Source organism: Ammospiza caudacuta, chromosome 1 (assembly GCF_027887145.1).
Source record: "Ammospiza caudacuta isolate bAmmCau1 chromosome 1, bAmmCau1.pri, whole genome shotgun sequence".
Lineage (NCBI taxonomy): Eukaryota > Metazoa > Chordata > Aves > Passeriformes > Passerellidae > Ammospiza > Ammospiza caudacuta.
Window position 1 is genome coordinate 130287312 of NC_080593.1, and position 26718 is coordinate 130314029.

A 26718-nucleotide genomic window follows, 5' to 3' on the forward strand; every position below is an offset into this window, starting at 1 on the left:
TCTAAAGGAGGTCTTTAGAGGTCATGAAAGAAAAGATGCTGTAAACATTAGGATGAAAGAACTAGTTCAAGTTCCTCACCGTGTTCATGTGCACAATTCCCAGCATTGTTCTCAGTTTCTCACACAGGAGAAATAAAAACATTGCAATACTTACTAACTCACACAGCCCTACTAAAAAATACTTGGGGTTTAGGTGCAAAAATACTACAGTAGTGGGTAGAGCAACAAACATGCCACATGTAGTTACTGAGAAATATCCACTCAGAAGCTCTTACTATACAACAGCATATTTTATTACTAACAAATACAATAAAAACTACTGAACATGTGTATAAAGTTACCTGGTTACAAACAGAAGTAGAAAAATGAAGGGTATTTAGTGCACCTTTTCACAGGAGGTTTTTCATATCTTTTTTACTGTCCACTCAGTAGCAAGAATTCTGTGTACTTTTAATGGGAAAATTCTAAAAGGAAGAGCATATCCCATTGATGACAATAAATTACAAATGCTAAAATGCAGATACTGTAATATAAAGGTAAAGAATTTTCATTTTTAATGCATGATGGATAAAACAAATAACTTTGGTTTATCAGAACCGTAGTTCCTGTTGTTCCAGCACTTACATGTCCTTTGTACCACGCAATTTTCATCGTTCCATGCATCACCATGAATGCTATCCCAGCTCACAGTAAATTCTCTGCCTAATACCATAACATCGAGACATATTCTTATTAGTGGTCAAATGCAAGATGCTGGACAGTTTTACAAAATGCACTGACATTTAGGTTTAGAAAACAGCAAAATCTGTCTCAAAATTATCTCAAGTAACAAATCCCATTGGGTCTTAAAAAAACATTGACTCAAAGTCAGACAATGAAATTGTTATCCACATCAGCAGTACTTCCTCCTGAGAACCACCTAGCATAGGAAAGACTATATGTATTAAGGCCTTTTTGATTTAGAGAAAATATATTGCTGTAGCATAATCAAAAATTAGGCTTTGTAGAAAATTAGGCTTTGGAGGAAAAGTACTAAGGCTGTCTTCTCTGTAAATAGATTGTTAAAGAAGCCTGCATATTTATAACTCACCAGTTATTTGCAGCAGTTATCTGGAAGATATTTCTTTATAGCATTTTTAAACAATGAAGTTACTCACATAGAAACAGCACAAGATGAGCTGTCACTGCAGCTCAGGACAAAAGCCCCAGGCCTGCATGTCAGGCTGTGCCCACTGAGCCCAGGAGTCTGAGGTGTCCCTTTGTCACCATGCCCTGGATCACCAGGCCAGGAGAGGCTCCAAGAGGCATTTTTCTGAGACAGTGCTGCACCTTCTGCAGCATCCCTGCAGCAGGGCCTGCCCCACCCCAAACATCAGTGCATGGTATGGGTAAAGGTCCAGCCTGCTTTTCTCAGAACTGTGTCACATTGGCTGATCACCAGGGGACTGCTGGCTTCAGCAACACCCTAAGGGGAGCACGGGAACTTTCCCAAGTTTGTACAATACATACAAAACAGCAGTTCTAAAGATTGACCTTATGCAGTCACTTATTTACAAAATTAATTTTTATGTACAAAATAAACTGCTATAATTTCAGATTCCCTTTCATATTCAGTGTACAAGCTACCATAAACCAGTGCTATAATTGATACAGCAGGATGTATAATTTAGAGTGTTTAGAAATTTGTGCATCACTTACTTAAGTGATACTGTTGTTTAAGAGACAGTAAAAAAAAGAAAAAATTAACAAGTTTTGAAAAATATTGAAGAGGCTGATGGAATTTTATACCTTGAGAAGTAACAGTGCTTTTGAAGCATTATTTTAATGCAATTCATTACAAAGTGTTCTTTATATAAGGAATAATATTTGTCTCCCATCTTTTTCTTACATTATTGCCATGTCCTACAGAACTTCAATTTCCATTAGTCCTGGACAGGATTAAATACAGTACATTATTGCTAGCTGTCCCCACAACAAAACATAGATTTATAAGTGCAAAGCAGGATATATGTGTTTTTTAATAAGGCACAGAATATCCATTATTTCCAGTGTAACAAAGAACTCATGTCAGTTTTATACAATGCAAATGTTCATAAAAATTTTCAGTCTTATGCAATACAAATGTTGATATTCATTGTCCATCTTTCAAGGATTGGAACTGTTTCCTGAATCCAACTCTCTTCTGGTGTCTGAAGCTGAGTAGACAAGTAGTGATATGGAAGGTGACTGTGGGACATCAGGTATTTGGGAACAGCTCCTTTGCAGTGAAGGAGATTCACTAAAATCATTTTTAGGAGTTATTCTGTAAGTAAAGAAAAATAAAAGACAGCAAATTTTAAGCACAGTTTAATTTCTATTACACTGGAAAAAAACCTGAGTAGTGAAATTGTAATATATATATTCAGCTGTATGAATGCAGTACAGTTCTGTACACTTTTCCAAGCCTGCAGTCATCATTGTTCTTTTTCAGACTCATCACCTCTCAAAGTGATTGCAGTGCAGACACAGGTTTCTTGAGGGTCACTGTTCAGCAAGGCAAGAATATCCTACAAGCTGAAGCTCCAGCACACAATGCTTAAAAGAAAAAGAAGAACCCTACAAAAATACAAAACAGCCCAGAGGCTAAACATACATGGCCACAGTCTGCAAGTTCTCTTGACAGCTACTGAAGGTCAGGTGCATCCTGAGAGTACCCTGATTCTTCAGAGAGAAGAAATAGAACACTTAGAGAAACAGTGGTAATATGTAGAAACAAAGAAAATACTGAGTTCAGGAGCCTTACCTTCCTTCACCTACTCTCTTAACACTCTCAGCCAAAGTACCCATGTGGCAGGTGCTGTCTGCTTTGTTTCTCCTTTCCAGCTGATCCACGGTCAGTTTAGCGCTGGGGAACATCTGATCTCCACTGGTTTCACCCTCCTCCACTCTTCTGGCAGATGCTCCATCTGCCTCCATCTCCTTCTCAGATGTCTCTGGAGAGCTTTTAATTTCTGCCACAGTTTCTTGGCTCAAGTAATCATGATTAGTGATTGCTACTGCAGAAGTTCCATGATTTGTTGTGCCACCTGTACTGGTCCCCATTGACTTTGAAATGACTTTCAGTCTGTGTGAAGTTGACTTGTAGTGCTTCTTTTTATGTTTAACTTTGGAATTGTGCCTCAAGAAAAATTCACATGATTCTTGCAGCACCCTTCGACTCTCGCTGATTGGACTGGAAGAGAGTACAAACACATCACTGAACAAAGAGGATAATGTTAGCTATAATATAATAAAGAGTAGCACACAAAACCTTGAAAGAATAGCAACCAGTGATGCAATCTGAGCTGGGTGTTAATGAACAAAGGGAAACAAATTGTATGTGAAAAGAGGAGGAAAAATCATAATGGCTCCAAAGTAACTGTCTGTGGAACAAATAAATAAAGCACATTTCTACATTTCTTAGTTCTGCAAATAGGTCCAATGTCTACAGTGAATTAATGATCTACTAGAGAGAAAAGAAGAATTAGCTCATAAGCAGTTGCATTACCAACTTTATATATGGAGTCAACCTCCTCCAAACGAAAAAATATAAGCATATTAAAAATAACTTAATTATTTTTAAATCCTTGTAGCTAAAAGCAATTAACATCTGAAACACAAGCAAAAATTATACAGGAAATGGAAAAAGAGGGGAGAGGGAAAGGAAGCTATAGATTCACCATTGAGGAATGGAGATGTAAAATAAAAAGAGCTTAGAGGCTACTGCCTTGGGAAAACCAAAGAAACAAAATTATCTAAAGCCACACTATCATTTATAAGTAACAGATAATCTGAAAAGAAATAATTAAGACATAAAAAAGAATTGAAAAAAGCAACAACTATAAGAAATGGAGACAAAATTTATAAGCTATTTAAATCCACAGATATAAATTTGCTTAAATTAGGTAATGAAACTGAATTCTTCTGTTTAATTAAAAAAAAAAAGGAACACTAGATTAATGCAATAAAAGTGGTAGTAAGGAGGGTTCAATGAATATTAATTTCAAAAGAAGACAAGCCTGGCAGAGGAGAACAGAGAATATTATTACTGCATGACAGTAAACGTAGTACTAAGTACTGTGTCAAATGAAGTGGTCACAACACATGAAAAGAACTAAACTGATGGCTGAAATTATCTTTCCTCCTTTGACTGTGAACCAGATCTGTATTAGCCAACACACCTTCTGCTCTACAAAAGAGAAATCAGCAGAGGAAAATATTTTCTGTCTTCTTGAGACTGTTGTTAAAGGGTCACTGTGTATTTAAAACTTCCCCAGATTCCAGTGGAATTCTGCCGATGCCCAAAGCAGCATTTATAGTCTGAGGACAACATTTTGATTATCTCAGCTATATATAAAAATACATGTCTGAAAGGCAAATTTAAGTATATGCTTTAAAAACAGAGAAAAAAAAATTCTTACTCTCTTTTGCGGTTTCTGTTGAAGAAATTGGCCCATTCAGAGCAGGTCTTTTTACTTCCCACCCAGAACACTGGAGATATGCCAACAATTAATGTCAGCAAATATTTCATCAGAAACAAAAATATTTCTGGTCTTGCTAGTGCCTTTGCCTAGAAGATAAAAAATTTAATAAATGCAAAGAAGAAAATATACTCATTGATTTATTTTTTTAAATGAAGAAAACAAATACATTTCTTAAACGAGAGACTTTCTCCTTATGACTGTTGCTCTTTGTTGAGGCTTGTACTGTGGACAAACATCAGACATGTACAGACAAGTCAGATGTGTTCAGCTGAATATACACACAGAAGAGATCCGTCAGAAGGAATTGTTTTTCTTTTAAATTGAAAGGAAAGGTAATTTGGGGAGTAATAGTATTAGTAAAAATATTCTCCAGAGGCAAGTGTGAAAGATTTATCCCTTCAACTTAAAAGAAACAATAAGTGGATCACTGAACGGTTTGGGTTGGAAGGGACCTCAAAGATCATCAACTTCCACCCCAGCTGCCACAGGCAGGAACACTCCCACTGGACCAGGCTGATCAAAGCCCCATTCCAGCCTGGCCTTGAACACTTCAGGGATGAAGCATCCATAACTTCTCTGGCAAACCTGTTTCAGTGCCTCTCCACCTTCAAAGTAAAGGTTTTCTTCCTAATATCTTCCTAATCTAAACTTACTCTCTTTTCAGTTCAAAGCTATTCCCCTGTGTCCCGTCACTACATGCCCTTGAAAAAAGTCTCTCTTCCTCTTTCTTGCAGGCTCCCTTCAGGTACTGGAAGGATTAGTTGGGAGTTAATCTGATTAGACAGCATCTTCAAGGAGCTGCAGGGAACTACACAGCAGTTGTTTATTGCAAAATTAATCCACCTATTTGCAGAGCTGTATCATAGGAGCTGAGACATTTAACCCAGTGAGAGATTATTATCTTTAGCTGTCATGCTGCAAGTTTAATTTATGCCACTTGTCTTATCTGCTAGACCCATCTATGAAAGCCACTATTTTTGTTAGCCAGGTAACATAAGCTACTTCAGTTTTTATTGGTTTTAATCTATGTAACAAAAGTCTACAAGCCAGCTCAAATAAGCCAAGGCCAAGCACACCACTTTGAGCTATTCCACAATTAGCACACACTGTCTATCATAGGGACAGATCCCACAAAGTAGATCTTTTTGTAATATTTAATGTTGATATTTCTTCCTTCCAATGGGTTAATTAAAGGCTAAAAATACATGCTCTGTGTTATTATGCCAAGCTGTCATATTTAAGCACCACAAAACAAATTTATTGATTATTTTTAAAGCATAAAAGTCTTGTTTTCAAACTTGTATATTCTGAAGCATTTAGGTTTATACAGAGCTCAGAATAAAACCCACTGAAGTCAAAATACACTTGTTAAGAAACAGCATTGGAAGCCAAAATAACCAAGTAGTCTGTGAGCTGTGCTACTCAGCCTACACTGACTTCAATCCAGAGGATATTAAATGGTGTTTAACAATGAAAAAGGTCAATCCTGATCATTCCATAATGCCTGTATTTCTATTCCTCATTTTTAATGATAGTTTATTCCAGCAAAAAAACATAGATAGGAAGTGTAATGCAATGAAAGATGACACCAGACACTTGCATTTTTTAGTGATGCTGTCTTCTTATGTATTTGTTCTTAAATGGAAAGAAATAATACTTGTCAGTATACAAAACTCCCTGCAACTGCAGCAGATTTAATCTACTGAACATGGGCAGATTTTAAATTAAAAGTCTTTCCAAAGAAGTTGGATTTTAAGAGGCAAATATTAAACACAACCACCTCCACAATTTTAGTTGAAGTTTTTTCTTTATTTGCTTTTTTTTTTGTTGTTGTTGTTGCTTTTTAATAAAGAATTCTTTGCATTTCTGAAAATCAGCCTGCAAACTACAGCTATTGTGGAAAAAACATATGGGAAATTTGTTCTATAATTTCACATGGTTTACACTTCTATACTTTAAAGAAAAAAAAAAAGTGATTCTAAATCTGTGGTTATAAGCAGCATTTAAAATCCAATTTAGTCTAAATTTTTAAGAATCCTTATTTCAGCTTCAATTAAAATTGATGAAAATTCAACTTATGTACTCTGATACTGAGCTTGGCAATGAAGTACTAAGCAAATGCTTTCAGAAGCAAATATTGTGAGGAACAACCCTCCTCCATCACAATTTCTAACATGAAGTTCAAAGATCATAAAAAGCTATATATTCTGTTAGAGCTGCAAGTTGAATTTAATTGCTGAATGCTACCAATTAGATTAAAATTTTCAAAGCAAAAATAATATTTCATTGTTTTTTGACTTAAAAAGGAACTAATCACTCCATGTTTCTGAACAGATTACTCACTGCATGGCAGATATGCATAAGGGTTTTTGCTAATTAACTTTACAGTATTATTTATAAAGGAAAACGTTACTTGCCTGGTAAGGGCAAGGAATATGGTACTGGTCACAGTGGTCAAACACCCAAGTGGTTTCCCAGATTTTCCGATTCACCAGCTCATAAACGTAACATCCAAGAAGGGCTACAAGAGGCACCAAGTACAGCCCACTGAAAACCCCAATGCGGATCATGAACTTCTTGAGCTTCTCCTGGTTCCTGCCGTCGTGCTGAATGACCTGCCGCACGTGGTTCAGAGAGATGATGCCGGCTAGAAGGAGGGAGAGACCGAAAAACACACAGAGGCACAGCGGCAAAAGCACGAAGTACAGCGAGGCGTCCAGGTCGTAGAGACCCACAAAACAAACTCCACTGATATTGTCCCCTTCCACTTTGTTCATTGCAAGGAGCATAATGGTTAGAAAACCAGGTATTCCCCAGGCAACTGCATGGAACCACATGGCCTTCTGTGCAATAGCTTCACAGCTCCATTTTCTTCCCGCCGCAAGGAACCAAGTGATGGTCAGAATCACCCACCATATAGTTCCTGCCATGGTGAAAAAGTACAAAACCATGAAAAGGACAGTACAGGCTTTGTTTTGGGAGCCAAGAACAACCGTTTCACCAATTTCTAACTTCTCATCTGCCTCATTACAGGCAGTCCTGTTCCCAAGTAAAAATCCAATAAAGTACATTAGAGAGACTATGCTGTAACAGACAGAATAATAGATGATTGGTCTCTCTGGGTATCTAAACCTTTTGACATCAATCAGAAAAGTTAGGAACGTGAACAGTGTAGCACAAAGACAAAAGATTGAAACTATTCCAATAAAACTTTTTGCCACATCCAATTCATAATTCTTGAAGTACATATTGGGACATGGGGGTGCACACTGATCAATTCCTAGAAACTTGTAGCCTTGTCCATTGGTAGTGTGTAGGTGTCGGGGACACCAGAATCCATAATCCCTTCGGATCTGGCTTGGGGTCTTCTGAGTTCCATGTACATTTGTGGTTACAGCAGCAGTGGCAGGAGCAGCCTCATCACAATTGATTAACCTGAATAAGTAAACAGAAGAGGAAATATCTCAATAGCCCTCATTCTCAACTAGAATTGATGCCTTAGGTTTTATATTTTTCAGACTCTGTACTGCTTTAGTGTGTAGTTCTGAGCTTCATATTATGAGACAGTAAGCTCTCTTCACAGAGCAGCTAGACAAAAACAATTCCTTTCCTAGCTTGGAACCAAGGACAACTACTCAAATTTCAGGCCCAAGAGCATAAACAACGTGGACTGAAGAGAGAAAAACAAGAAGGATGAGACTTCATAACCTAAATCTAAAATTGGACAATTAAGTCCCCAAATGAAGTATTAATTGTCCTCTATCACGTGAACACCTTTGAGGAAAAGGTGACACTTCAAAAAAGGGAGTTTTGGCAGGCAGCACAGGAAAAGCAACACAAGACTAGGCTGGCACATTTAAACAGTTAGGAGCAACGGAAGGTTTCTACTATGCAATGTTCTGGGTCTGCTGAAATACAGAATATTCTACATTCCATTATCTTATGAGCAGTTACTTCTAAAACCCCTAATAAAGTAAGCATGATCATCCCTAGTTTAGAGATCAGAAACCAAAGCAAAATCTATGCTGTAACATGTAATATTTTAAACTTTTAGAAATGTACAGTGAAAAAGCTACCTCTTGCCAGGATGTGATTATTGAAAAGAACTGCCACAGAGCTTTGTTGCAAAAACTGTCACAGGCAGAAAATGCAGGTGATAATTTGAATTACAAAAAAGTTTTAATAAAGAAATGGACCCGTGCACAAGCACTGCAGGGTCAGCATACTAAGGAAATTACTGTGAGGTGATATTTAACAGTCTGCCTCAGATTTTCAACTCAGTCTGTGTGAAACATAAAAATACCACTCCCACCACCTGTCAATATGAAAAATACCTGGTACATTCCAGCTCTTCAGGCCATGCAATTCCAAAAGTGTCCATCAACTGCTTACAGTCAGAATACACTTTCTCACAGAGGCTTCGACAGGGGTGAATCACATGAATCTGATCTAGGCAGGCTGGGACAAAGGCTCTGCACAGAAATGTGTGGACGTCTGGTGAACAGTGAAGATTCATAAGAATAAGGAAAGGCTACAGGGAAGAAAAAGGCTTTGGTTAGCAATTTTTAAAAGAAAATTCAAAGCATCAAAACTAACTTTCGTCACTAGGGCTTACATTTAATCCTATGTAGGTTTTGAAAAAATACTAGAAAATAGTGTTTGTTCAGCAGTTCTGAAAAAGCAAAACCCACTGCCTTGAGTGGCAAGAGGCTCTGTTGACACTTCCAGCCCAGCCCTTGTCCCAGGATCTTGGACAAGAATCTTTGGATTTGGCTATCCAAACTTCATTTTTCCTATGTGACAACTTTGGAAATCTGAAAGGTATTATGAATGCCCAAGATATTTAAAAATAAAGTAAAACATTGAATGTCTTTGTACACCAGTCAGCTTCTAAACAAATGCCCTGAGGTTTTCCAAGGTGTGTCTGTTCCTGTAGTTCCTGTTAGATTACATTTTCAGTCCTAAGTGGTGTGATATAGTCATCTCTCATGCTAATTAAATTTAGGGCTTTTTTTTTTTTGTTAACGAGGTCAAAACATTATTTCTCATTTTTAAACGTCTCATTTAAAATCTCTCTCAACATGACTGAGAATTTCTTTGCCTGGATTATCAAGTAACAGGCAGTGAGTAACTGATGACTGTTCTTACTAAAGAATTCATAGAATCAAGTTTAACTTTTTCTGCTCAATGCATTCAATTGCTTATTCACAGTCAGACAGGCTTTCAAGTAAAAAAACCCCAGCCTTTCCACTTTACATTTTCTCAGCTTTATTGTTAGGGCAAATTATTTTGCCCAAAATACTACTGTATGTGCAAATGTTATGTCTGATGTTAAACAGGGATAGTGCATGCAATTTTCAAAGTAGGCCAAGCTTTTAGTAAGATTTTTGTTTAGTAAGAATTTTACTTAATTATTTGCCATCAATATTTATGTCTTTCAAACATTCAACCAATGGCTACAAAAGGAAAGATTAGATTGAGTCCAGAACAGTATCCTTATTTTTTTCTAGCTTTTAAGCATTGCATATCTATCTATCTATCTATCTATCTATCTATCTATTATCTATCTATCTATCTATCTATCTATCTATCTATCTATCTATCTATCTATCTATCTATCTACCTATCTATCTATCTATCTATCTATCTACCTACCTACCTATCTATCTACCTATCTCTCCTTACTCAAGAAGCAAGTCTTAGTACTGAACATGCAGTTTAAAAGAAAAGACATTGCTAAATAAAATTCCCTTACAAAATGGAATACCTACAAGTCCTTAAAGGACCTTGGTAATAAATACAGGAATGTATAGGGAGGAAGGAAGAAGATAAGGCAGAGCAAGAATAACACACAAGTGCTTTATGACAAACCAAAAAATGCGGGCAGTACCCTTCAGAGCACTCCAGCTGTGTGCTGCATCTGCACAAGCCATTACAAGAGGCACACATTAGTTTGACCCCCTCTCTGAATGTCTCCTCTTGAGCTGCCTTTGCTGGAACCCAAGATTTGAGTATTTCATGACAAGGACAGAAGTGCAGTTCTGGTATACTGTGTTCCAGTTCCACAAATTGGATTATTTCCTAAAGTCTGCATCGCTTCAGATGAAAAAAGTACTCAGGAGTTTACCTTAAATGAATTAAATTCCCTTTGCATAATTATGATGCTTCTTTTCTTCTCAATTCTTAATTTGTATTTGCTCTGTTCTTCCTGGAACTTAGGATAAACAACATAGCCTGGGTAGTCATATTCAATTGTTACAGAAATTGAGTCTATTTTTGATATTGTCTTGCAGAATTTGTCTTGATTGTTCTGAATTCTTCCTTTTTGTCACCCACAGTTCACCTCATTCAATAAGAAGTAAAATTAATTTTCTAGAGCAAATTTTAGACTACCAGCCAAAAACTTTTTCATCAATCTTATCTAGAAAAGTAAAGGTTTTTTAGAATCTCAATATTTATATCAATGAAACTGAGTTTACCTACAGTGATATTTTACCAACTATTTTTATAAGCAACTTGACAGTTTCTAAATAGCATTTTCCAATACAGATAATAGGCTTACATATTTTAAGCCTGCTCCTTTGATACAGAAAATGAGCATGAAGAAAACATCCAGAGAAGAAAGTCAGGACATAAAACTAACCTCTACCACTCTAACAGAGTTTCTGTCATATGAAGCAACCTAAAAGCTAAAAATCATAACATGTATAATGATATTGTGTATTAGAGGCAGATAATGAATGACAAGACAAGCAAGAATAAAATGTTTGCATTTGCATAAAGAGTTTTACTAAAGCATATTGTCATTGTCTAAACACTCATTTAAAGAGTATATTTTATTTAAATGAAAAACCACCCTAAATTTGAAAATTTTTTATTTAAATGAAAAACCACCAGATAAATTTAAAATTTTTTAGGAAGAATGCCATGTTTAGCCTATAATGTAATCAGAGCAGTATTCCAAGGACTTGGCTGCCAAGAGTAACTGTTCTTACAATATTTCTTTTATTTCTTTCAGCTTGCTAAAAACATTTACCTTCTGACACTTGAAAGTATGAGCACAAGAGCAAGAAGTTTGATGCTCTGAAAACACAAGCTGACCTTCTGAGTCAGACCATTCAGCTGGACACCTCATTTTCCCCTGGCTGGGAGCAAGGGGGCTGTAATAAGACAAGCTGACATCTCTTCCAGTTTCCTACTAGCAAGGGTTTAGGAAACATGCTGCACATTGCAACACAGCCACTGTGTTGAAACCTTTCTTCCTAAAATGCATCTTCTCCCTTTTTCAATCATTTACGTTTGAACCCTTTGTTAAATACTACAGCAATAAGTTGCCCTGCATAATTTAAACAGACATTGGTAAGAAAATACTGCATTTTATGTTTATTGTAACTCCTGGTTTTGCAGCCTAATGTGTGTTTTGACAAACAGGTAAAAGATTGCACTATACTTTTTCCTTTCCATTTTGTCTTTCTGCAATAATTTTTATAATATATTTTTATATTAGTATAGTAAAGCTTTAAATTTTGATTTCTGCTCCTTTTCATAGTATACTTTGTCTTCTATTTGCCTTGACTAAATTTGAAGACTGACATCACATTTCCAGTGACAACAAAGACTTTCTGAGTGACAGTAACTGGTAAAATACTGTGCCCACCCAACTAGTACAGACAGTGGGTGTTACCCTTCCCCTATATTTATTACTCTGCGGGTTATTTCCCCCCAAACTTATTATTCTGCATTTCCCTACCCTAAATCACACCTATCATTTTATTGTCCAGATGCTTCTAGTACATGATCTCTCTGCAATTCTTTAATCCCATTTTGTTTTCTCAGCAAATTCAGTACCTATCCCTCTTCTAGACCCATTTATGAATTAGTTTGTTATCAGAAGTTTCAGTAAAAGTAACAAAGGGGAACCATTCTAGAGATTTATTTGGTATAGCATGAAACTATCAGCTCAGGATTTAATACCTCTTATTGGGAAAAAAACATTTATCTATTTATTTATACCTACTTTTCTTCTTGTTCTTTAAGCAGGCATTGGAAAACAAAGTCTACAATGGGTTACCAGCACAGTTTCTTAAAAAAATATAGGCTGTGAACATGCTTTTGGAAACTGAAGTATATATAATCTCAATTATCCCTTTCAACAGAAGCAGAGAGTCCATCAAAAAACTAATAGATTTTACAGCCAACGAGTTTTCTCAACTAAAAAGACCCCCCCTATAAAACGTAAAACTTTGCCTCAAGCACACACAAATGGGATTTGAAAAATACAGATATAATTTCAGCAACTGCCTACTTTTACCATTTAAGAACATCAGAAGTGTTAGTGAATTGTGCCTGGAACTCTGCTAAAATGAAGTATCTTTAAGTGTGGGCTTCACTTCCAGCTAGCCAAAATGGAAAAGTCTGCTCATAGAAAATAGTATGTCTGTGTTTCCTGATGGACCATAAAAGCAAATCTTACCAAAACCAAAGTATTTGCTCCTCCAGCTTCACAGTCTGGAAGCACAAAGTAAAGCCAAGATCACAAGCTCACTGACAGTAAAATTCAAGGACACTTTACCTGAACTGTGGATGTCCCAACCACAAACCACATTTTACCCACGTGGTCAGCTGGGTAAATTGCATGCATGCACATGCTGGCATCCTAAACCTGCAAGTCTGGGATTAAACTCACAATCTTATACCATAATCCTCCCCTCTTCAGGAAGTTCAGGGTCTGCATGTGGCACAAACAAACAAAATTCGCTCTTCCAGGAAACCAAGGCACTTGGCATTTTAAGCATTAGCAACCACTGCCCTGTCATATGAAGAAGAGATGAAAATCTGCACACTGGGTGATGAGAATGCTAAAAATAGAGTGAATCTACACTCTTGAAAAAACAGAAAGGGAGCCTCACACAGTCAGTGTATGTTCAAAAATATAAATTCCCATCTTCTTGACAATGGGAAACAAAACTCAGTAAATGTAAGACAAACTAGAATACAGTAACAATCTTTAAAAAAAAACAACAAAACCCAAACCAACAATCTAATAGCAGCTGTAAAGTCAAAGATGATGTAGCCTGTAACAGCAAGAGGGGCATGCCTCAAGCACTATCAGTGAAGAACCAAGGACTGTGGGATGCAAACTTTCCACTAACAAACATGAACATCTTATGAAGTCCTAGGATCCTTACAAGGTGTGTCTATGTTATATTATCTCCAGCAGCAAAGACAAGCTACCTCAGAAATCCAGTTATGGTGTGGTTCTGCAAACAGTAACACCACAGAGACAAGTGAAGACAAATGGAGCAAAATACAGAAAAAATGTCTGAGTGCAAACATGTCCTTAAATGTGCTTTGCCAACAAGTAAATTGCAACCTAGAACTATATATGGATCCTGTGCTCACCATGCTTCTCTGTTTTGTGCTTAGCAGGCACAACTACTAACTGCAAGACACAAGAGAAACAAGTTCATTATTACATGCAAACTTTTCAAATGCTCTGCTGTACCTCACTTCAGTCTGATCCTAGAGAGAAGCATTACCAGAGATGATCAGTCTCTGGGGCTCTGATGCATGATAACTACCAGCATATACCAAAACAAGTAAGTGAAAATACTCTCTCTGCTGATTAGTGTCACAGAGACACTTTCATAATATAGAAAATTGTGGACTGAAACATCAAGGTCTTTGTTACAATCATCCATGGCAAACCTTCAATGTAAAAGACAGGAAATACCTTGAATTGCTGAGACACACAGAGGACTTGAGCTTTTGTTCAGCCACTGGAGTCAGATACCTAAGACAGTAAAATCCTGCTTTCCCAACCACTGGGCTCTACCCACCATGTGAAAGCATTTAACTTCATTAATCTAGTTAACATTGAGGTTCACTGAGTTAAACAATGACAGACACTAACTGTCGTGGTGTTAAGCCACGTCACCTCTTTGATACACGTTTTGATTAAAGGAACAACACCACAACCTTGTTGCTTACAGAACTCTCTATTTCAGTCACCAAAGCAAAGGCAGGCTTAAATCTGTATTTCTACAATTGTACTCCACTGTGTACCTCAGATTCCTACCTATACTAAATATATAGTTCTATATATTCCTACCTATACTAAATAATACCTATACATTGCTACTCATGTAACTATGTATCTGCTTTACAGGGAATAACAACCACCTAAATAATGAATAATTAGAGTCATAGAACATCTCAGATTGGAAGGGGCCCAGAAGGATCACCAACTCCCTTGCTTCTTGCAGGGCACTTTCATGATTAATAATTAAAAATTAATTGTTAATAATTTACAGTACCATACAAACAAACCTACTATCCAGTCACTACAGAATTGAAGTATAGCCTCTAAACTCTAAACCAAATATATTTATAAACATGTAAGTTTTCAGATGTGATAGGAAATACAGCCACTGTCAATCACAGTGCATATAAACTATCTCAGAAGAGGAGACAGTAATTACTCTTTCTACTCCCAGAGCTACACTAACAATCTTCACAGTATCTTTAGCCACTTTTACAATGATAATCTGTTTCCATTAAAAACAGTGGAGCAAATATGGCACGGCTGATTTAATCCTACACTATTGTTACAATGGAGTTATTCTCAACTGGATGCAAACAAGATTAGCATCACACCCAGAGGGATTAATGCCTTCATGCAATTCCTAGACAGGCTGGCAAGGGTGGCAATTTGTGATGGCCATAGTGAATCAGCTGCCAAGAACCTCCGACTTCTAGTTCACGCACAATTAACTAAGTCATGATAAATAAATGTCCCAACACATGAAACTAAATGAAGGATGAAATGTACAAGTCCAATAGATTCACAGCAAGGTTGAGAAAAGACTAGGTTTTTCCCATTGGAAGTTACATTGAGAAATTTAGATCAAAGGCAAGTTAAATACACTTAATTTGGTATGTAAGGATTTTGCAGGAAGCTGAGGCAGTTTAAGTGTCAGTGCCTTGTTGCTACATGCCTGCTAAAAGCTGCTTCTTAACAGAACTGCAAAACAGGAACATGGGAATGCACAGAAACATTAGTGCAATGTCAACCACCCTTTAAACCAGCAAGGAACACGGTATGAGCTCATTTGAGAGCCCATATACACCATGTCTCTACCTGAGCTCTGAGTAATAATCAACTACTGCAGCCAGCAGCAAGTATCAGCTGTAATCTCTATTTTCTCAATTCAGTTAAAACTTCATGGGTAAACCAACAAAAGTTTTTCAGGACTAAAAGTCACCATTTATATTTTAGCTATAAATGCATATAAGATGTATATTATAAATCTGAATACTTTTAAGTTTAATATGCATTATTATTAAATGCATCTTGATTTGACAGAGGTAAAAAGAAAACCATCAAAACATACATGAATTTGACTTCTACTTTAATAAGCTGCTTTAAAAAAACAGCATTACTTTCTGCAGCTTCCACAATAAACTAAAAGTACACGAAGTTGTGTTTAATCTAAAAGCTTTTCAAACATTTTAAAAATGTAACCAACTTAACATTTACATAGATAAGAATGAAGTATTTTGTCAGAGTACAAAGTAAGTTGCCCCGTTAGTTTAAAAGACAATAGTTTGTGTTTCCTTCTCCAGGAAATCTGAAGTTCAAAGAGCTGGTAGAGGCTGGGGGTGGTGCAGAGAAAGAAATGGGCAGTAAACAAGCAGTGGGACAAACGATGCCGTTCTGCAGAAAGATGTTTGCAAAGATATAAGCTTATTTTTTTCCTTCAACCAAACAGCAAAGGCAAGACATGCACTTAGACTGTCAAATTATATATATATATACACACACATGTGTCTGCATATACATCCTGGTCTGAACTTTTATATTAGCTATTGAAAGGTTATGGGAATATGAATCAAAAATTCTACCAGGGCAAGGACAAAGCACATGGGGGAATGGTGTCAAAGGTTGACAGGCCAGTAAGGCACTCATGCACTTTCAAAAAGAGGTGAGACAAACTCCATAAAACTACTCCAATACCACACCTTGGCACTAAGGTTGCCGTTGACACTATAATGGGCACAGACACAGAAGGATAAAGCAGGCTATTCTGCTTTTTTACTTTTATACACTCTGAATGGTTTTGTACTAACCATACAGAGCTGCAAGATATTCTGAGTTGGAAGGGACCCACTAGGACCAAGTCCAACTCAAGAGAATGGCCCACACAGGGATCTAGCAACAGAATTTCTTTCTGTAGTAAAACAATTTCATTCCATATTTTCTCTTTAAGTATTTTCACATGCAAAATAAAAATACATATATACCTATATTTTTTAAGTATAGCAAAGGTTATAAACAATATAGACAGGAATTTTACATCTCACTATCTGAAATAAACTAAAGTACAAGTATTTCAAATACTTTTCAAAATAGCTTATGACCAAAATCCACTGCCTGTTTTTGTTCTAACCTAAATTATAGCTTGACCTAAATTATAGATATTCCAGCCTCTGCAATTTACAGTCCTTAACAAATATGAGAGCTTTTTCCCAAGTGTTACAGAACTGAACTATTTTTACAAAGATTTTCAGTTATACATCGTATCTGATTTAGGTTTTGCGTAAACTGGACAGCATAAAAGACAGAAAACTGTAAGTTAACTGAAGGAAGGTATACTGCAGGCCCTCAGACATCTGAAGTCTAGACAAAGCTTCATTACATCTGGACTGCAGTAGCATAAGAATCTCAAATCTTAAATTCTCCTTGTATTTGCTATGTGTTACAGGAGTATGTGGATTTATTGCTAAACTTTTGTGCAGCATTCAATGTAAAGGATTACCTGTAATAATGTTGATAGACAGTCTTATCATTAAAAAAGCCCCCCATTTCTAAGAAATTCTGGCAGAAGTTATTACTGCTCTGGTTCCAAAAGTCATCCATATTTATGCTTCCCCTTCTCTCTGTGAGTGTGGAGACACACTTCAGCACAACAGCACCACCCAAGTTACCAGAGTAGTAGACCTGCACCATTTCTTTCTTGGCTACTGCATTTTTAAGTCTTAAATGAAAACTTTAGTAGTCTTTAAAAAAACAACTGTGTTATGATGTAGGAGATATCAGTCAAGTCATTTGCACATGCTGAAACAACATCAGTTGGTCAAATGCACAAGTCATTTGACCAAGCTGAAGCCCATGAAGCTGCAGTCACCTACCTCAGCATCTGCAATCATTACCTCTGTCTGCTGCTTTCACTGCTTCCACTTGGTCACGCTTTGAGACACTCCCAGTTTTGAATGCCTTCATTAGACACAGTTTCCTCATTGTTAGCCCACAGTGCTCATCTTGGTGACATTCCCCTCATTATCCTCCCTATTTCTCCTGTTCTAAAAACGTAAGGCCACCTTTTCTGTTTACGTTATGATTTGTGGGCCACGACAACCTTCGACACTTAATGTTCTGTTTGTAGCTCTGTGCATAATCCCCAGCCAGATCCCCCACCCAACTGGACTCTTAGAATGGTGCACCTTGTACCTTCCTTACAAGAACATCAGCTCAGGTGAAACAGTATGCAGCAGGGATGTGGCATCCTAGCAAACAGGTATTGCTAGGTCACCATGAGGCTGGATGGGTACAGTCCCTCTCCAGAAAAGCAATGCTTTTAATTTTGTATGCAGGAAAACTGTGTGGAGAGTTTGGCCACTAAGTGCTTTGTGGCAGTAGCTACTGAGTCTAAAGAAATCTGGTTATGCAGGCCCTCTGGGCAATACAGCATGAGCCAAACTTGGAAGGATGTGGTCACTCTTTGAAATAACTTGATCTACCAGAACTTTAAGTACAGGAAAGGCAGATTTTTTTTTTTCTTCCCAGGAAGCTCTTGTCTAGAGGAGAGGTATCTTCAGTAAGAGGACATCCTTACTGTCCTACAAAGACTGATCATCCAGGCCTCTCTCCCCCCCATATACTGTAGCTACTCACACAGCTCTTACACACCCCTGCCCACCTCTCCCAATAGCTATGCAGAAATCTAGCAAGTCTCCACTCGTCTACCCTACACAGCTCAGAAGAAGAGGGCAGACATATGCATCTTTTACTCTGGCAGGCAAATTACCAACGTGCTACAGCAATCACAGATGCACACAAATACACAGAGAGGACCCAAAAAGGCAACCATGTGACAAAGGAACTATGTTTGCCCCTAAGGGCTGGTGAATCAACAGTCAGCACTGAGAGAGAGAAAAAGGCAGCAAATTTTGTGGTGCAGTTACTCCCACCCCCTCCCTGTGGAATACATAAAGAACTAAAGAGATGACACAATAGTACTTTTAGAAATTGTCTGCTTTAATCACTGCACTGTCAAACTAGAAAAGAAACCATGGACATGTGACCACATTCCCCATCCAATGTGTATTTTTTCTGGACCATTTGCTTTTTATGGTCTTTATCAATGAAGGCATAGGTAACACCTTGTAGCCAAGCTACCACCCTGAACATCCATCCTGCAAATGGAAAACTAAGCCTGCATTCCACCTCCACCAGCACACAACAAGGGCCTGAGCTCCATCCAGCCTCCTGACCCATGCAGCACTGTGGGCAAAGAGCATCTCACACCCAAACACCACAAAGCTCGCTTCAGAAAGACATCAGGATCCTCTGCCATTCTTAGGCTAGATTTGTAGATGACAAAATGAGGAGCCTTGCAAAGATGTCCCACAATGTACCTTGCTTCACCAAATCCTTCAAGACTGCCCAGTTGCTCTTTCCAGAGCTGCTGTGGGCCAATGCACTGGGTGTGAGTTGTTACCCAGTTGTTAATCCCACACAGTTTGACAGCTCACAGACAGCAGAGGGCAGACAGTGTGGACCACCAGCACACAACAATATAAAATTTTGTCTTACTTGCCTACTATTAAGGAAAGATATGTGAAGATGACCTTCAAAATCATGGTCAGCACATCACCCTCAGCACACCTATCCTACCTAATCTAATGCTAGGTTTTACTAATGACCACATGAAGTTCACAAGGTTCCACTGGGCAGCAGCCACTTCCACAAAAACACTAAGACAATTTGGAAATTGCATCTGTGTCTCAAAGCTTTGTACCCACTGCTGACTCTCCCCAACACCAAGGATGATGTGTTCTCAGCAGACAGCTCAGCTCCCAGGCCCTGACTCTCCTCCATCAGTGAAGGCAAAGTAGTCAAACTCAGTAGCTCTGTTCCTGCTTTCATTCTCTATATAAAAAGTTTCAGGGAAGCTGTTCTGTTCATGCACAGGTCCTCTAGGAGTAGGCTACAGCCACAGGACTAAGTCCATCACTACCTTCATTTACCCAGTGACTGCAGACTTGAGCATGGAGAAGAGAGAATTGGAGACAGGGTTGGACTAAGAAACCACCTACAGCTTGCAGCTGCACTTGAACATTAACCAGGGCACTGCAGAAGGGACAGACATCTGCAGGAGACAAACAACAAGATACCATGGTATTTCTCAGAAGCTGACAAAGATCTGCAAGACAGCCTTCCAAAGGCCAGCTTCAGACCCCATGCACAGTGAAACTGGCCAAAATCTAACCCAGAGTAGAACTCCTCGGTCTCAGGCAGCAGTCAGGTAGGAAGTGTGCTGACAACTTCACCTACTGATCCACTCCTGTAACACCAAATTACTTGCCAGAGGAGGCATAACCTCTGAAGATGGATAGAGAGGAGGCTCTTGGAATCACACTGTCAACACCATCTCCAAGAACCCCAGCCACCATCTCTTTGCCAAGCAAGCAGTATTTTGGACCCCCATGCATTCTAAACAGCATCCTTGCAGAACAAAGAGCAAGGCAGTGCTATTCACATCATCAAGTGGGCAAGTCCTGCTGCTCAGAGAAAGCAGCAGCAGATTTTGCAGATGACTGATATGCTCAGAGCCAGGATAATGGGATTACACAGATTTGCCTGTTTTCAGTCAATCTGCACAAGCCAATCACACTTGAAGGGCCTCAGTACTACTGAGGTAACAAACACTTTTTTAGTGGCTGTAATTTACTGCACCCATAGGAATCAGCAAAAATGGTTTATGAATGTTGCTATAAGCACCACTCTAAGAACTAAGCATGATGTACGTTTCTTTGGAATACCTGAGAGCAAGAGAGTACAAAAAATGAACATACATCTCAAATTTTTACGTTCTTTTACAAAATTACACAGATAATTCACGTTTTCAAACCCAGTCAATGCTTTTCTGCAACTTCCAAGGTGATGTTCAAAAGAATTGCTCATGTCCACTATTCCATATTTCTTGAGACATAACCAACAGAGAAGTCAGTTGCACTGTCTTGTATTTCCTTTGATCCATATGAAGTATATACAAAAATACTTTGGCATCTGCCAACTTGCATTTAACAAGCATCAATTCAGCTGCTTCATCACCACAATCTTTTGTGACATGCACTACACTCTGAGAAGCTAGAAAAGAAGTTTGTAAACAGTAACACATGATGTTCTAAATTTACCACTTTTTACAAAGGCCTCCCCTGCTCTTTAGTACCATGGTAAAGGAACAACAAAAATGTTACAACCAAAATATGAATTAAAGACTCCTTTGTGCTTGTTCCATTGGGTCAATATCCACACCTCTGCACACATTTCTCCACTTTAGGGTCTGAGGCAGCACCAGGGACAAAACATAACTCCAAGCAGATCAAGAATACTGATTGTTTTCCTAAAAGATGCTGAGATTTAAGCTTCAAGTTTCAAGTATTAGTGTTTCATGTATTACACCAAGCACTGCTCATGTGGAGCACAAGCAAGAAGCAAAGATGGCTGTCTCTAGAGATTAAGTAAATTCACACCTGTGATACTTTGCAGGCTATCCCAGTAATAACCTTTTCATAAAACACCACTTATTTGCCCTAAACTCCCAACCTACAGTGGTAGACAGCTTTTTCCTTCCTGTGAGTACACAGACACATGTATCAATTCATGCTTGCAGACACCAGGTTTGCAGGATTTTATAAGTATTGTTATATTGAATTAACTGCAAATTTGGATTTAGTGGAAGCAAATGAAGCCATTACATTACAAATTTTAACTCATGCAACTTCAGTATTAAACTTTGGAAGGTACTTTTTAACCCCCTCTAAATGGCTTTGTTTCAACTGACCCCAGTTGTCACACAATTTCTGCTACTGCTGCAGCCAGCTGCATTTAACCCTCCACAGACATGCACACACATATTCTGGCACATGCCCATGAACTCAGAAGTGAATGGAAAACTCACTACTGAATCATTTTTTCAGTCTCTCTGAGGTACTTCATAGTTCTCTGTGCAACATTTTCCAGTGTTTTCTACAGTCTGCTCTAAAAGCTCACTGGCAAGCCTTTTCCCTTTGTACTTCTACAGGCCTGGATCTTGCCCACATCAGGAAGGCTTAAGGGCTTGTCTCCTGTGGATACATTCCAGAACTGCAGCAGAACAGATTAAGAGATATGAATGTAAGTTACAACACAGGAACTCGCTGCCTTGATGGAATAATGCCTTCAGTTGACAACCTACACCAGGATAGTTAAAGTAGGAATTACTTTGGAATTCGAAGTGACTTGTTTTTGTGGACGACCACGAGGGGGAGTTACACCTATTTAAGTACAGCTGTAATGAACCAGATCTTCTGTTATGTCCACTTATTTTCCTCATCAGACAAACCCTACATCTTCCACCTCCCAATCTGAACCAGTAGTAACAAGAACAGTTACTGATAAACTGCTTTGAGATACAGAGATGGTAGGCATCTGCAAATAATCAGATTCCACAGTCATGCAGCTGTTTAGCAAACATACACAAAATGTGGTTTTACTTTCCTAAAGCCACCATCTGTTGTGTACACAAAACTAATCCAAATATAAAGTAAAACTCAAGAAGCCAAAACTCGGTCTGTCAAGCTGAAAGCTCAAAATTAAACTAAATAAATAAACATGTGAATGGAGGGAGCAACTGGAACTTACATATTTTTTTATTGCAGAAAACGAGATCCCAGAGGGAATATCCCCACTAGCCAGAACATCCACACCAGAGGCCCTAGGACTGAGTTAGTCATCTTCTTGCTCTAGTGTTGCAGTGTTCTGGTTTTAGCACATCATTATGAACAGCTGATCCATGAGGCAGAATTGTAAAACCATCTATCAGCTGCTTTCCTTGGAGACAGCCACTACTGAGACAGTAGCTCCACATCATCCTCTTCTGGAGGATTACTGTGAAGACACCATCCAGAAATACCAATTTAACACATCCCCAGCACAGCTCTTCTTGTTATACAACACTCCCATGCAGCAGTTATACAACACCACCATGCACTTCAGAGCAGGGCATGGTGAGTTACCACTGTTTTGGAGAGTGAACTTCACCTTGGGGTGAGACTTGTCCCCTTGACAAATCATCATCCTTTTGGGGAGCAAACACTCCCCAAAGATTCTTAGAGGGGGTAGAAACGTAAACTTGCACTAACACTAGGGCTCTCTGCACAAAATATTTTTGATTTGTGGAAGAAGCCCCTACATTATTCCTTAGGATTGCATGATCCTACTAAAAGTCAGTTATGATACAGGGAGCAAAATACTGCAGGCCTCAACCTCAAAACCCTGTGAGATCTTACATGCAAATATGTAAATCTCATGCCCAATTTTGAGAACAGGCAGGGGGAAGGGAGGGGGAAGAGCAAGACAGAATTAAAAAGAAAGCCTTTAAGCATTCCTGCTGAGGATCAAAGGAAAGCACTTCTATAGAGTGAAAACATGCCATTAAAATTCTTTCTTTGGTATGAATGAAGTTTGGACTGAAAATTGGAAAAAAAAATTAAGCTCTTAAAACAACAGAAGTCTCCTCCACCTCCTAACACACTGCCTTGTTACGGCTGCAAACTGAAATTAAACACCATTCCAGAAGTGAGTGACTCCTCCTACCCTGCTGCAACACTGAAAATCCCCCGAAAAGCAGAATCCTTTCACAATCCTGAGAAGGTTAGTTGCAATCAACTATGGACAAACTGGCACCATTACTGAATGATACGAAGAATGACATCAAAATATGTGACACTGCTACACACTGGTCCCTCTCAGAAAGAAGGCCCAGCAATGAAACACAGTAAGCTTTTACCATATTAATGCCAAATCTAACCACTAGAAGTGGATTCAACATGAACTTCATACAGAATGGAGCAAAGACTATTTCACCTGTAAAGCAGCTGTCTAAAAAATTCTCTTTGACCAAGTAATCCATCATCACTGCTGGACCACAACAAAGGCAGGCAGCCCACCACACAAGAGGCAGCTCAGAAATGTCTGCACAGCACCACAGTAGTTAGGAATATCAAATTAGAGGCCAGGCAGTGGGAATGACAGGAGACTAGGAAGCAAATCAGAGAGGGTAGGCAAATTAAACCCTAACAGACACTGTTGTTCCCTGCAGCCACCCAGCCAGTTGACTGAGTAGTAATCCAACACTAGCAGTCAGGTTATAAGGGTGACAGGATGGAAAAAGAGAGAAAACTTCTCACTACCACACAATTCTTAATGAAATAGCTAACAAGAAGGAAGTTGGTAGCTATATGCAAGGCAAGCCATGAATACTTTCCAGGAGGAACTCCCTCCACACATGCACTAGGCACAAGTTACTGATAGCTGAGAAAAGTCAGCCATGGCAACCTAATAAAAATGGCTCTGTGGCCTCTCTGCCCTAGCAGCAGCATGACTGGAATGTCGCCCTGGTTTTCTAGGATTTTCTAAGCCTTCTGATCCAGATGTCGCAGATCGACACGAAGGGACACAGGCACACACCGCTCTCAGGTGAAGGGAAAAAAGGAAAGTTTTATTCTCTGACTCCACTATTTATAGTTTTACAAGGGTGACAGTGGATTGGAAGGTGACAGTACCACCTCTGCAATGCCACAGGTCAAACCAACAGTCCATCAAATCTCTCTTCCTCCAGAAGGAATGAAAAACAATGAGTTGTTTACAGAAAAAGTGTGTGGGAAAATTCACTACAAGAATGTCAACATCAGAAGGCTTAGAAAATCCTAGAAAACCAGGGCGACAACTGGAAGGCACAAATGCATTGAGCCAAGTGCTGGCTCCATGGCTGCAGTTAACACACACAGTCAGAAGCAGCAGCGTACCTGAGGAGATAAAGTGGCAGACACTGCAGGAAGCATTCCTGAGAAGTGATGGCTAGAGAAACACTGCACAGCTCACAGCTGAAGCCTACAGCCTACCTTCCAACTAAAAAGCCCTCAATTTCTCAGAGATCTGCAGCAAATTCAGTTGCCTGCATACAAATGGCTTAACATTTGATACCAGAATTTCCCACACATCTACACTGGGTTGACAAAACCAATGTGAGACCAAAGCCTGTGCTATCCCAGGCTGGCAGGGAATTGTGATCATCCCAAGCAACACTAAAAACATGTTTCAGCAACTGAATCAAGCCCCTCCTCCAAGCTCAGTAAACAGTATGCAAATAAGATTTTAGTAGCAGTACCTTCAACACCACATATAATTTTTTTAAAGACAGAAACTTAATATTCACCTCATTTCTGTTGCACCCTTTGCATAGCACAAGACACTGAGCTTTTCAAGACCTGTGTTAAGATTTTCCCCCTCTCTTACCACTGAAAAGCCATTATTAAAACAGGTTCAAAACTTGTTTTACAAGCCTCTCACCCAGAGAGGCTCTCACCCTTCACAGGTATTGCTATGGGCAAAGTCTTTCCACAGCATGGCATATTCTCAGGGGAGCCACACTTACAGCTAGTTCAGGTAAGAAAAGTGCTTATTTTCAGTTCAAAAGAGTAAAGTTCTCTTTCAGTCAGAAGTTTCAGCATCCAGTCAGAAGACATCAGAATGCAAAAGCCACAATGGAGAATAGGGCTAAGAATAACTTCAGGTGATCCTCCTTAGTAGATGTAAGGTGACAGAGGAGCAAAGAGCATCTTCTAAATATCATTTTTGCACTGAGTTCAGGCAGGCCAGGATATCATAAACTATTTCTCCTGAGAATTTCAACAATTGTTCTGTCTAACAGTAAAGTGCCTGAGCTATATGTGATCAGCTCTGCCAAAATGCTCTGAATAGCCACATTGCTGTGCTACACCCATTCCTCTTCCACTCTAATACAGGATCTAAGGCAGGGTGGAGGGAGGAAGTCGGTAGCTCCCTTATATAGCGCCTTACCAGGAGCGCCACAACACTCTGAAGGCACATCTACTCACTAAACATTACCAGTCTTGTCATTCAGTGCAACAGGTATCCCAAATAGTTTCTGAATGACAAATTTGTTACATACAATTTGGGGGGGAAGACGGGGGTGAGAAACTTACGTCCATTTTGCGAGCAGCCGTGTCCTGATCATAGTGTCCCATGAGGTTTGGGAAAAAAGTCATATTGTAAGGCATTCCTGAACATCTGGAAATAGTAATTGGCTCACAGGTGAATAAGCTGTGCCCTTCCACCAGAGCTAGAAGTAAGCTGCAGATCGCAGAGAACACAAGTGCTCCCATTTTGTCAGGATCTCCAACTTCAGCACATCGCTCTGTTCAGTAGTTAGACAGACCGGCGTTGCACAAGGATAAAAACACGCATCTTCCTCTGCCAGCTCCGGCGCAGGGCAGCAACGCACACAATCAGACTCCTCAGAGCTGCTTTAGCTATTGTCCCATTTTAGCCGAGCGCGACTTTGTTAAATCCCTTCTTCTTCGAGTCTGCACGTGCAAAGACGGGACAGAGAAGTGAACAGCAGAAACAACCCGACCGCGACCACCCGTCCGAAGGCCGAGCTCGGCCTCCCGGCCGGCCTGCAGGCGAGAGGGCGGCTCCGGCCGGGCCGGGTGCCCCCGCGGCGCCTCCCCGACCCCACACACCGCGCCGGGGCCGCGGCTCGCCGCGTTCGTCCCCCGCTCCCGCCCGGGCCCCGGAGCCGCCGCCGCTCCCAACGCCCCGTTCCCAGCCCCGCCCTGGGAAGCGGCGCCCGCGGGCTCGGCAGGGCAGTCGGGCCAGGACCCGGGGCTCGCCGGGCGCGGCCCCGGCGCCGCATCCCCGCCACGCCCGGGCCGCGCCCCCGCCGCCCCCTCACCGGGACCCGCCCCCGGCGGCCACCCCGCGGCAACGCTCCGAGGTGGAGTCGCTGCTCCCTGGGACGAGAGAGGGCCCTGACCCGCTGCCCGCACTCACCGGTGGCGGCCCCTCCGCGATGGCCGCCCCGCG

At 39.7% G+C, this 26718-nt stretch overlaps 1 protein-coding gene across 1 annotated transcript; it reads right to left on the minus strand.

Moving 5' to 3' along the window:
* Positions 1-1803: 1803 nt before the first annotated feature.
* On the minus strand, positions 1804-26718 carry FZD6 (frizzled class receptor 6). Its single transcript, XM_058804487.1, has 7 exons — positions 26686-26718; positions 25836-26216; positions 8837-9033; positions 6920-7937; positions 4440-4588; positions 2783-3211; positions 1804-2302 (listed from the first exon to the last, which is right to left on the minus strand). Exons 2-7 carry the CDS (start codon positions 26013-26015, stop codon positions 2146-2148), a joined length of 2130 nt encoding a protein of 709 aa, XP_058660470.1. The 5' UTR covers positions 26016-26216; positions 26686-26718; the 3' UTR covers positions 1804-2145.

Bases quoted from the DNA above. Each gene is read 5' to 3' on its own strand.
- FZD6 (XM_058804487.1), bottom strand. From the start codon at position 26,015: ATGGGAGCACTTGTGTTCTCTGCGATCTGCAGCTTACTTCTAGCTCTG. The intron at 9,034-25,835 runs GTAAGTTTCTCA...TCTTCCCTGTAG, and splicing joins CGGCTGCTCGCAAAATGGAC to CCTTTCCTTATTCTTATGAA. The intron at 2,303-2,782 runs GTAAGGCTCCTG...CTTTACTTACAG, and splicing joins AAGAGAGTAGGTGAAGGAAG to AATAACTCCTAAAAATGATT.